The 12,883-nt window shown below is 36.6% G+C and overlaps 1 protein-coding gene across 1 annotated transcript in view; it reads left to right on the top strand.

Moving 5' to 3' along the window:
- LOC108676850 (carbonic anhydrase-related protein 10-like) overlaps positions 1-12,883 on the top strand; it is a 42,077-nt gene that overhangs the window by 22,168 nt on the left and 7,026 nt on the right. Inside the window, exons 4-7 of the mRNA XM_047882267.1 lie at positions 5,385-5,480; positions 7,071-7,137; positions 9,132-9,283; positions 11,981-12,106. Coding sequence (XP_047738223.1) covers positions 5,385-5,480; positions 7,071-7,137; positions 9,132-9,283; positions 11,981-12,106 — 441 coding nt within the window. The remainder of the gene's footprint in view (positions 1-5,384; positions 5,481-7,070; positions 7,138-9,131; positions 9,284-11,980; positions 12,107-12,883) is intronic.

Here is a 12,883-nt window from a genome sequence, read left to right as displayed (position 1 = left end):
GCACCTGCAGATTTACATTCGGAAGATATTTATTGATCAAATCTTTCAATTTTTTTATCTTCGATGTGAATTTAGTTTTCTAATTGATTCTGATTTTCTTATAGGTTTTGAACTTTTGAACTGACGATGGAGCTGAACTCCGAAACGTTTTCATTCTTAAGAAATGGTTAATATTCTGGCTGTTTTCTTTACTTTTAAATTCCTGGTAAACTTGCGACTTAAGCAATCTAGTAATTTTTGTGATAATAATTGGCAATAATAAAAATGTGCATGCATTTTCGGGAATTATTGCACATAAATGTCGCCAAGCCATTCCGATATAAAATCAAAATAATGTATACCAGACTCGGATCAATGTTATTCATTACTAGCACTCTGGCGAATGTCTCAAATTAATAAATAAAAACTTAGAATTGTAATAAGAACAAAAGGATCGGATGTTCTCTTTTGTAATTTGTCAAGAATCAGAGACCGACCGTATTTGCAAAATTTCCGCAATTTGAACAAATCCGAGGTTAAAATAATACGAATTTAAAAACTTGCTCACACTATTTATGGGTGCAAGATTCGTCTAAATTAATTCGTAGCTCAAGTTAAATAGACAAATATCGATCAAACAAATAAAAACAAACTCTGGCCCGTATGCTAAATAGGGCACTAGCACTACGAAGTAGCACTACGCACTACAAGCCGTAGTGCCTACTATAGTGCGACATGGAACACTACGGTTGGCATGCTAAATAGGGCACTAGCACTATGAAGTAGCACTACGCACTACAAGCCATAGTGCGGCATGGAACACTACGGTTGGTATGCTAAATAGGGCCAAAAGCATAACGCGCACTACAAAAATCTGAAGTGTCCTACACACCGCACTTCACGACGACACTACGGTATATTTAACCTTGTTTACTTCGTCAGCTATGGATCTGTTTGGCTTACAGCAAAGGCATCATCGCGTAAAAACCTCAGGAACTACATGCCATGAATATATAACTAAGTGTAACGCTTCAGTGAATAACATGTTTTTCTTATGGCTGACATTTTCCTTGGTGAAACAGATGAACAGCGTAGAAGTAGAAAATACTTTTCTAGTTTTTGATACCATGTTTTGAATTTTCTTATTTGTTTTTTTAGTTATTTTTAATTCTTCTGCAAGAACTTTCCATGCTTCTCTCTTTTGTTCGATGTCTTTGGGAAGCGTGGCCTTTGAATATATTATGTGAAAGGTGCGCAGACGCATTGCGAATTTCAGCTCACCATCACAATTTTCACTAGTACCATTATATACCATCACAATTAGACATTTTACATCAATCTTCTGCAAGGAATAGGAATTACTTGGGGAATAATTAATTATTTGAGCACTTAACTACCATTCTTCAATAGACTCATAGCGTAGTGCGGCACTATAAAGTACTCTAACAGCGAAGTAGCACTTCAAAGTCTTTCTGCATACGAACCAGTAGTGCGACACTAAGCGACACTAAACATTGTAGAGCTACTTCGAAGTGCTTAGTGTCTGTGACGTATTTAGCACACCAACAGAACACTTCGTAGTGCATAGTGCTACTTCGTAGTGCTAGTGCCCTATTTAGCATACGGGCCTCTAGCTCAAATTTTCTGGGAGCGACATTGTAAGCAATTATTTTAAACTATATAAATTTTTTTGTTCCATGATTTGTACGGAATCAAAATGTCTCTGAAGTTCTAGTCCTTCATATTCATCAATTGGAATTTTTACTTGAATGGTCTTGTAGGTTAAAGCAGAATTGTACTGGATAATTCAGACGTGAGCTATGACTAAAGTTCAAGTTCATAAAGTTCAATGACATTGGCCATGTGGCATTTCTATTATTCACAATTTAATCATTCTTAGTCTTTTAACTTCAACCTCAAGTCTTTGCGATAATTCAATTTAATTATTCCAGTTAGTAACTGCGGCTGTACAACTGAAATGGTAAAGATTGTTACCTAATCACCTAACAACATAAGCATCCGGAGAAAGCTACGAAGTTCCCTTTTTTATTGTATTGCCTAACAGCGGGACGAAGCAAGAAGAGATATAGTGACTGGGCTTACAGTTAATAACGTAATATTACTTTCCAAACAATGGAGTCTAACCTGGCATGGATTATGGTGACTGCTGCGTAGTTAAGCATTGACAAACGGTGTCGCTTAATTCCACTGGGTCTTGTTAATGAGGTCGTTAAAACTCTCGTTAAAGGGGGACACGAAATGTTCAATTATTTATTACTTGCCAATTAGAACATGTCATACAATATCCATTACGATTTTAAAACTGTAATGCGGATCATTATATCAACAGCACTAACTTGTTTGATATTCTGGTAAAGTAATTAGCAAAATTGGGCAAAATATTAATTAATTAGATTTCTAGTTGAAATATTTACTTTTTTTATTGCACTCATACCGAGTCACTTTATTCCAGTCAAATCCTAATTGTAATCATTCTCGAGCCTTCCACTTTGCGGAAAGTACCCACCTATATTTTATACATTTTAAACATCATTATTACAAACGCAGGTTCATAGTAGGTCATTTGTTATCGTAATGTTTGCACAAAACAATCCCATATATGCCAATTGTAATCGTCAGTAAGAAACAGTTAAATCTTCGGGACAAATTTCCGTATCTTTAATTTCATGACCGACGCGGATAGAGAAATCGGTTATGATAAAACAAGCCAGCTCGAGATGGTCAACAAACCTTTGAACGATATAAAGTATAACTTAATTTATATCGTGTGATTTAAATAATCATATAATAATCTAGAGTGATATAAATAACCAAAGCTTAAATTATATAAAAGAAACCATATGAATTAAATATATGCAGAGCATATTCGATGAAAAATTATATGGTATTATAAGCAAATTTATTATCAATTTTATTACACTAAGCTATACATTCGCTAATTGAGAAAATATTGTTTTAAAAATGCTGCTGGCACTTTCCTTTTAAAAAAAAGTTCTTGAAGTCAAGTAGTCATAGAAATGTAGTGCTAATTACTATTGAAGCCGTACCAAAAAAACAATAGGAAACAGGTCCTATGGGGCGTACTGAACTTCAACCCTTACAAAATTTATAGTCGCCCTAGCTTCTAGTAACCCAATTAAATAAGAAGCTGCCGCGTCTGTAAAATTTTCACTGGGCAGTGAACACAAGCGAAAAACAACAAATAAAGAAGGAAAGATCATAGGCCATCTACCAGTGACAATCCAGAGTTGTATCATCGTACAGAAGGTACAACACCAGCAGTTGTAGAAATTTGCAAGTAACTTTCTCTTTAATGCGGTAATGCAACACCATAGTCCATCCAACACCCTCGCAGCCCTCAAATTGATCCAAGGCGCGAATCCTCGGCCATTCTAGTCAATCCCTTGAAGGCTTCACTGCTCTCTATAGCACTTACTTATCTTAACTGCCATTACCTTGCAGATCCGAGAACCATCAGCTACTTCAAGTTTTAATTAAGTACTTCAAAGAGAATTAACTTGAAGGTGTCTCAGTGAATGCTCGCTCGGACGCTCCTCCATATGCTGACAAGTTGCTGTTGATGCTCGCTTCTCGAATAACTTAGGACTTTTTATCCCCGTGACACGCTCAAGTTTAACGCCGTGTGCAACTTTGGACCTAAATTCTTCAAGTTTCTATTGCTCGGTATTATTTTCACGACGGAAATAACTCATATAGAAAAACTGCGGTGCAGGATCGCTGTGATGCAGCAGGTGTCCTCCACCTGTGCTTTATAGTCTTGCTGTACATGTACAATTCTGTGGTGCAGCAGATGCGTTATAAATGCACTACAGCCTGAGATGACTAATAAACCTATCATTTTAATGTCTTAATCCAAATTAATCCATTAATTAAGCCGAATTCTAAAATCAGGAATTGGCTTTTCACGAGGTCCACTCAAAATTCCGACTCAAATGAAAGAGAAGAAGCTCGGCGAGCGCATCTGGCCAATATAAATTTAACGGTAGCGTAAAACCTAAGAGGCAGAACGCCCCTAAAATACTGAGCAAATTTTTTTGCTTGATTCCAACGACGCCCGTAACTGTTCATTGCTACAAGACAACAAAGAAATATAATTACGAGTAGTAATCAATTCCGGTTTTTGTTATGAAATGGCAATACCGGTCTTCATTGCCGGGGTTCAATGCCATTTCCACCGGAAATGGCATTGCCGGTGTTCATGAAATGGCAATAGTGGAAGAACTTTATTGCAGAGCAAACACTGAGTTTGTCGCATTAGGATCAACTAAAATGCTAACAAAATACTATGATGACAAGAAATGATATAACAACTTAGATCATACTATGACGTGGTTCAATTCATCATGCAATGTGCAGTTTATTATTTCATCGCTCAACTCGAAATTCATAGTGCGGATTCATTTGTTCACGTAGTCTGGATTTACCAGATCGCGGAACATTGCAGTAACTTGATGTTTGACAATAAAATCACTGTTTTACATCAAAACAATTTTCAATGATACTTTTGCTGTATAATTGCCGTCAAGTTTTTTTCGGCTTGGGTTCAATAAGCTATATTTTGCTTCATAGTCGAGTTTATATTTAGATATCCAGACTTCTGTTTGCAACTATTAATATATGCTGCTGCATATATTATATATGCAGCCTTAATATATATATAATTAGTTATATATAATAAGTTATTACCCATTTATATATTTATGCTGCCCTTATGAAGTCCCAGCACTATTCTCCTCCTACCGAACCAACTCAATTTCTTTTCCTCGAAGATGTAGCTATGGTTATTCTTCCCGGATGTCCAGTAATTTTTTCTTTCTTTCTTGTAGATCCAGCTCATTTTTGCCCGTATATGAAACCCTATTCATTTACCTCGCAGGTCCAGCTTTTATTTATTCTGCCCTGCAGATCCAGCTAAATTTCTTCCCCTGCGAAAAAGTATCTCTATATAATATCCTCCCTGGTCCAGCTCTATACTTATTCTTCACGCAGGTCCAGCTCAATTTACTCTTCCTGCAGGTCCAGCTCAATTTTTCTTGCCCAGGTCCAGCTCAATTTACTCTCCCCGCAGGTCCAGCTGTATTTTTCTTGCCCAGGCCCAGCTCAATTTACTCATCCCTCAGGTCCAGCTCAATTTACTCTCCCCGCAGGCCCAGCTCAATTTACTCATCCCTCAGGTCCAGCTCAATTTACTCTCCCCGCAGGTCCAGCTCAATTTACTCTCCCCGAAGGTCCAGCTCAATTTACTCTCCCCGCAGGTCCAGCTCAATTTACTCTCCCCACAGGTCCAGCTCAATTTACTCTCCCCGCAGGTCCAGCTCAATTTACTCTCCCCGCAGGTCCAGCTCAATTTACTCTCCCCGCAGGTCCAGCTGTATTTCTACAACTCAGATCTCTACAGAAACTTCACTGAAGCGTCCGACCGCGCCAACGGCGTGGCAGCCATCGCTGTTTTCTTGAAGGTAATTACCTTCATTCCAATTTATTATATGTATATATGATATAAATATTACATATGAATAAAATTATCATATATATTTGAAAAAGTATGCAAATGTTAAAAAAAATCGATGTTCTAGATGAAAAATCAGCAGTAAAATTGCAACCAACATAAAATTATCTTAGATCTATTTTCTCGGTTGATCGCTGTAATCATTCTAGCCGCAGGCAAAGGGTGCTTATTAAATTAAATTCTATCATTTTGTAATATTAAAACTGATTGCAATTAATAAAAATTTGTTTAGTTGATTGGCGCCGGAATACAAATCACTCATTGCATTGAACATAATTGTTCCTGCAGTCTTGCGGCTAATTAACAACACATCTGTCATTATTCGATGAATCTGTTTCTTCGTTGAGGTGCAATACGATTTACAATAAATTGAAAGACTGAATTCTGAGTTAGCGACCATGATTCGAAATATCCTTTAACAAATTATTTATTTTTAGTTTCCAAAAATTGTTTTCTTCTACAATTGTAAAATATTTGACTGCTGCTAAACGAAAAAAGAAAGCATTATTTATTGTCAAGGAAATGTATCTAATGCTCATTTATTTTCATTAAAGTAAGTAATTAACGACGCCCTGAGCTGGCATTAATATTATGCGCGATGCGCGATTTTAGTAAAGAATTAATAGACTGGTGAAGATAAATTCGTTCTGCCCCTTTCAAAGTAATGTTTAATATAAATTCGTCTTGCATTTTTCAATATAATATACCCCGCAGAGTGCCATGGGTCTATGGGAGGCGGTAATGTTGTTTATAAATAGGCAGCAAACATGCAATGTTGTCATTTCCAAGCAACTGCGATAGTATGGAGTTGAAATATCGACTTCTTGCAAAGAGAAAAACCTGAATAATTTTAATCAATACATGATTTACGCTTTTCATAATCAATGTTCTTGAAATAAGGATATCCGTCACAGATGCCAGTTTGGATTAACTCGTTCAAACTCATTAGTTTTCCATCGTCGTTTTTGCAGTCATTATTTTTCAAAATAAGGCTGGAAGTTTCACACGAATAAAATCGTAGATATAGTTTCCTCGTGCCTATAAAATCACATACTTATGAAGCCTCATAAATTGATTTTTTACGTAATTTAGTCATGATCTTCTAACTTAGCGTTAATTATATGAGTTATGAAGAAACGTTTTCACTTGAATTAATTTTCATTAATTATTAATCGTAGATATATTATTCATTATTAATCATAGATCAATAAAATTAATTATTGTAGATATATTGATGCCAGTTTCTTCCAACATTTCAAAAAAATAAATAAAATATACTCTCACAATAAATCTTGTGAGAGTACATTTAAATCTCCCACCAAGATCATATTTACATTGAAATCGATGAACAGAAGTAAGGTTCCATATGAATAACAAATAGCAGTCATTTATCTAATACTTAACATCAACTAACCCTTACGCACCTCATTTCCTCTCTAACATACCTCACGTAAATTAAGTTGGACAATGTTATTAATAACCTGAACATCTCTTAAGAGAATTGTAGGCAAGCAATAACGACGTGACGTTGTTTGCACAGGAAGGACGACAGTCTAATCCGTTCATCGACGCTGTGCTCGAGCATCTACCAGCCGTGCGACAAGGAGGTCAGCTTCTTGTTTAAATATTTGTTCGTAACTGAACCATTCTCTGCGACATTATGCATCATGAGCCGATATATCAAAAATAGTCGAGTTCGTTATTGCGTCAGCCAATCACTAACGATTTTTCAAGTTAGACCCACCAATAACTGACGAGAAATCGGCCCCTACGTGTATTTAGGTCGCTACATGTACTTTAGAGAGTTATGATAATATGTCCTTATGTTTGAACTATGGATATTGTCCATCCATTACTGATGGAATTTCGTTTGAATTTTACTAATGTAATTTACTATCAAATGAAACCTTGACTTGTGACAAGGGGAATTATATATATATCAGCTCTACATCACAGATTACATTACTTTAGCGATACTCTTTACTCCCACTAGGCAAAATATGAACATAAATGTAGGATAGCAATGTCAGGCTTTGGAATTAAATATGTTTTTATTTTCTCAGTGGTCATTGCACAGGTCTTGGCAATTTAAAATAGCGGTATAATTACTGATCCGTAGCTATTATGAAGAACGTTCCGTTAGGTTGTTAGTGTGAAGGAATTTCGGCAACTTTTTAAAACCAGCTGAGCACCCAAACCAAGATAGTCGTAAACGCTGTAGTATAGAATCGGGATTGGCGGTGGTAGTATTATTAATATGTCAATAATTCAGCCTAGAAATTACTGATAAAGTTAGTTGAATGGAAAAAGTTTCAGTAAAACGCTATACTTTATATCGCTAGGTCTTTTTGTAATCGGACGCATGCAATAAAAATTATCCCTGAATACACACCGTTTTACACCCGCTACGTTGTGTGATTTACTCAGACTTTCTTTCGCAACCCGCAAAATTTGTTTCCTGTTATATTTCAGAAGTTTTTCAATAAACTCAGTTTTCTATTACTGCTATTCGGTCGAATTTTCTGTTGCGATCTGATATTATTTATCCGGCTTTTGCCGGAGCCCAGCACGACATTGAGACGTTATATCTGCCGGCGCAGGTCTGATTCGACGCATAACCTTCAACGCGCTGCGTTTTGGCGATTTTTGTAGGCAATTTCCTTCACAATGGAAATTCGGAAGAGAAATCTTCTGAACGCCATGATTCAAACAAATTACTGAATTTTTCATCGCTAGAAAAAATTGCTCGGAGATGGAAATTATTCTATTTGTTTATGTAAGGAGTCGCGAGCAAACTGAATTTATGAAATTTTTAATCATTTGTGCTTATATATTGTTAGTGCATACTGTAGATTGATATTGTTCGTGCATACTGTAAACAGTTTGTACATCAAAATAAAAGTTAGAAAGTCGGACCTCAATACAAAGGTGACTAAAAATTCGAGAGTGTGAACCTCAGCAGTGATATTCTAGCTGCAGGATTTCCCTTTGACCACCGGGCAGAAAAAATATGCCTAACATATTTTCCATGCATGTCGATTTTGGCATTCTCTGATGACTGCGTTCTTGCGACTTCCCAAACCAGTTTACTTTTCCTGAAAGCTGTGTTTTTAAAAGGTTTGATAGGAGGCACGGATTTTCTGTGAAAATTCGTAGCTTGTGGACAATTTTTTTAAATTTACAGGCTGGTCTGTTTATCAAATAACTGCAAGAGACACATCAACTCAGAGTAGGATGGAGTGAGGAATTGCAGGAATGACAGGAAAAAGGACAGGAATGATGAATAGCTGCACGCTGTGCACATATCAAGTACATAGTACAGCAACCACATAGCAGCTACAGCCTGTTGATACAGCCTTTCCTTGCACAGCCTGTTTATGCATGCCTACAGAAAACAAGTCTCTTAAGTCAATATATGAAAGTTTTCAGACATGTGAGATATGCCACGCATGCACTTTGTAAATCTGTGTCTGAACCGCGGCGTGTCTGTATCACCGTGTACCTGCATGGCCAGTTTATCGACTGTTCAATTGTCTGCATGGGCAATTTATCTCGATTTTAATTTTGAATCCTCCAAAATTTTTGGATTTGTTTTTTCTAGGAACCTCTTCGTGGGTTCGAAACGCGCCACTGCGCTCGATATTCACGACGTCTCACTTCCTCACATACGACGGATCCCTCACAGAACCTCCTTGTGAGGAGACAGTGACCTGGGTGCTACTCAACAGGTCGGCTTACATCTCCTCACAACAGGTGAGTGCTCACAACTCACGCCAACATCATCAAATATGTTTTAATTTTTTTCTCTCTACAGTTCAGTTCTCAAAATATTTATTCAAGCTGGGGTTTTTATTGATCAACTGATGAATGTTCTAAGCTGAAAATTCCATCTAAAGATTGTGCTTCTCTTCTCTTCTCCTCCCCTAAAGCCACAAGGTTCAGGTTTTAAAAGGCGACCTCAAAACTCAGGAAGGCATTCTCGAAGTCAATTTCACATATCCTGCCATAAGGTAAACTCTACAACCGATTTATACTTCGTCTATGAACTAATGTCTTGGCGGGAACATTTGCATTTTTTTATCATAAGCCATATAAAATTCCACCTAATAGCATATATAACAAATCGCACGATTGCCTTCAATAAATTTAAATTAAAGTGTTCAATTGATCGCCAGGTGGCCATTTAACATTGATTAATACAGATTTGTTGCTTAACATTCTTAATTGTTGTTATGAGTACACCGTAGATTACTCATGAATTTCAGCGTGCTAAATTTGTGATTTTTACGAGACTGTTGCGGGAGATTGTGAATATTAGATTTTCAGTCATTTTGACCGACCCGATTAATTAAAAACTAGGGTATTCAAACGAAGTTAAACACGCACGACCAAATATTACGGCTGAACTTAAAAACATTTTCAAACGTCGCATAAAGGATGGCTAGGAAATATCGTAATACAATATCGTAATACGAAGTAATACATAGATTACATTAGATTTGTAATACTGTTGAATCATTTACGCCCCAAAAGGTCGAACTATTCAGACAAACTTGACCGGCATGACCAAAGAGTTTGACCGAAATTTTGGCCGAATTCTGCGATCGAGTCCCCGAACGCATTGCCAATCACGGCTAATCTTATAACGCCACCTGAAAATGACCTCAGCGTCACATACGTGCCCTGAGCACTAGTTCTCCTTCGACGTTCTTATTTCACCGCGCTGCTCCGAGCAAATTATTTCATTGCAGTAAATTGAAAATTCTGCCATTCATTTATTTCGCAACTGAGAATTTATCGAACCGTGATCATTATCTTTCGCTTAAATTCTCGTCTATTGTATAGAAACTAAAATTTTGCTGTGTTGCTTTGCTCAAGTCGCACTGTACTTGCATTACTGCAAACTGGAAATGTGCAGACAAGTCAATTTCTTCCACCGATACATGTATTTACCGAACTGAGTTAATTGATAAACCATCACCGGCATGTGCAGGATTAAGCTTAACGACCTTTTAAACGAGTTCAATTCGTGAGTATTCATAACTGAGGTGTGAAATTTTATTTTTTCTTAAATCAAATACATTATTGACTTCATCGCGGATCTGGGCAGGATACTAATGCTTACTATAAAATAGTTACGTTGTTAATATTATATTAATTCATTGTAAACCCCATCCAAGCTCAGTATTATTAGAATATAATAAAAGTTTTATTCTCTGCCTGTATATTATTTTTTTAGTTAATTCCAAAAATTAGCCTGGACTAATGGCATGACTTTATATAGATCATTCAGACATGATATTTAATCTATTATAATGTAGAGACATTCACAAATTTTTTTTCCATTTAAATTGGATTTCTGGTACTATTCTATTTAAATTGGAGAATTTACCTGATATGTAAATGCTTTTTAACCCAAGAACTTCAATATTGAACCAAATTACCAAAAAATAATTTCTTATACTCAACAGAATTTTCGAGCTCTTCATATATTTTTAGTCACCTTCGAAAGAAGGCCGACATTTTTACGAAGAAAAAGACCTCATGTGTATCATATTCAATGGATCCGTAGATGTTTTTATTAGGACTCTCCTGTACAGAAGCTTCTCGTTTTTGCCTCCCATGAATATTTTGAGAAAATTCTCAGAGCGCTAAGGCCAGGTGTGCTCGGTAATATCCATAAAGGAGCTTAGTTGAGCACATAACAAGTCTTCTCTTCTTTTTCTAGTATAAAACTTTGCCGGTAACATCATTTAATGATCATTGTTTTACGCTTTCGTGATCTCATTTCATAGACTACTTCATCAGGGCCCGAAAAAAAATAAAAAAAATTGTATTCCAATACAAAAATATTCTAGAAATTTAAAAGCGAAGAAAACACCACAAAAATTTAGCATATCTCTATTGAAAACGTTTCGGAGACCAGCTCCATCGTCAGTTCGATAAATCTAGAACACAGATAAAGGTAGAAAATTAGTTTGGAGTTAATAAAAAAAAATATGCTTCGCCAGAGTTGAAAAAAATTATTGCATGAAAGCCAGCATGGATTGGATTTGATATTTTTTCAAACAAATTGAATCCTCATGTGCGCAGACAATCATTTTACCTTTGATAGGCGAAAAATTTTGTTGTTATGGCGTGGATAAATTCTAGGAATTTCAAACCGGACACGGAAATTAAATATTTTCATATTTATCATTATTATAGAATAATTATTGTAATGTAATGTAAATCTCAGACAATCACTACATTTTGAGACTTTTTATGTCATTACATTGAAATAGTTTATAATCAACCTAAATTATTTCGATTCAATTTCTGGATTACCCAATTCAAGAGAAATTTTTCAATATTCAAACTACTGCTCAATCACGATCTCATTTATTAATGAATAAATTTATGCCAAATAAATTAAATTATATATCAGTAATAAACCTTATTCCCGTGCAGCTGCAGCAGCTGCAGAACCTACGTCGTCAGGGTCAGGGACAGACTTCCCCGACCGTGGGGAACGTCCGGCCCACTCAACCCCTGCACTCCCGGCCCGTCCGCACCAACATCCCGCCCCACCTCCTAGTGAGTAGACCGTCAACATCCCTCCCCACCTCCTAGTGAGTAGACCGTCAACATCCCTCCCCACCTCCTTGTGAGTAGACCGTCAACATCCCTCCCCACCTCCTCGTGAGTAGACCGTCGACATCCCGCCCCACCTCCTCGTGAGTAGACCGCAACGCTCACTTAAGTCGCCACTACCATTAATTTAATACTATTATTATTGCTATTATAAGTCGCCATCCTCCAAGAGAAAGGAAATATTATTATAAACTTATTCAAAAAAAAAAAAATTATGGCAAAGTTTAGACAGAGTTAAAATCTTAGTTGTCGTTTAAACCCAACAAAATGTGTTTCTGATCCATAGAAGATTATTTTAATTAGCAAGCTTGCGAGTTATGGAACACTGTTGTTGTCGGGTCGTTCGTTCCGGTTGTTTAGGGTAAACGTGGCACAGATCACAGTTCAAAACCCTACCCTACCCTACAACACTGTTGACCGCCATTAACGGTGGTGGCTTCCTTATTCAAGCCTGCATTATGCCTGGAACTCTTAGTACTCTAATTCAACTATTCCCAATACGATTACTATTTGCGTCTTTTATCACTAGTTCTTCTAATAAGGATGATGTTTAGTCACTTATTTGCGCCAGGATATAGTATTTTACGCATGGAATATGAACATAAACTTTGAATCGATGTCTTTACTTGTGAATACGTGTCATGTCAATATGTGACGGTCGTCAGGGAGATCTATGAATGCAGTCTCAGTTGCCGACTTTTATCGACTACATCGCAACTC

The sequence above is a fragment of the Hyalella azteca genome, unplaced genomic scaffold (genome assembly GCF_000764305.2).
Source record: "Hyalella azteca isolate HAZT.00-mixed unplaced genomic scaffold, Hazt_2.0.2 contig10031, whole genome shotgun sequence".
Lineage (NCBI taxonomy): Eukaryota > Metazoa > Arthropoda > Malacostraca > Amphipoda > Hyalellidae > Hyalella > Hyalella azteca.
The sequence above is the reverse complement of the archived record's forward strand: the minus strand, read 5'-3'. Positions and strand labels throughout refer to the sequence as shown.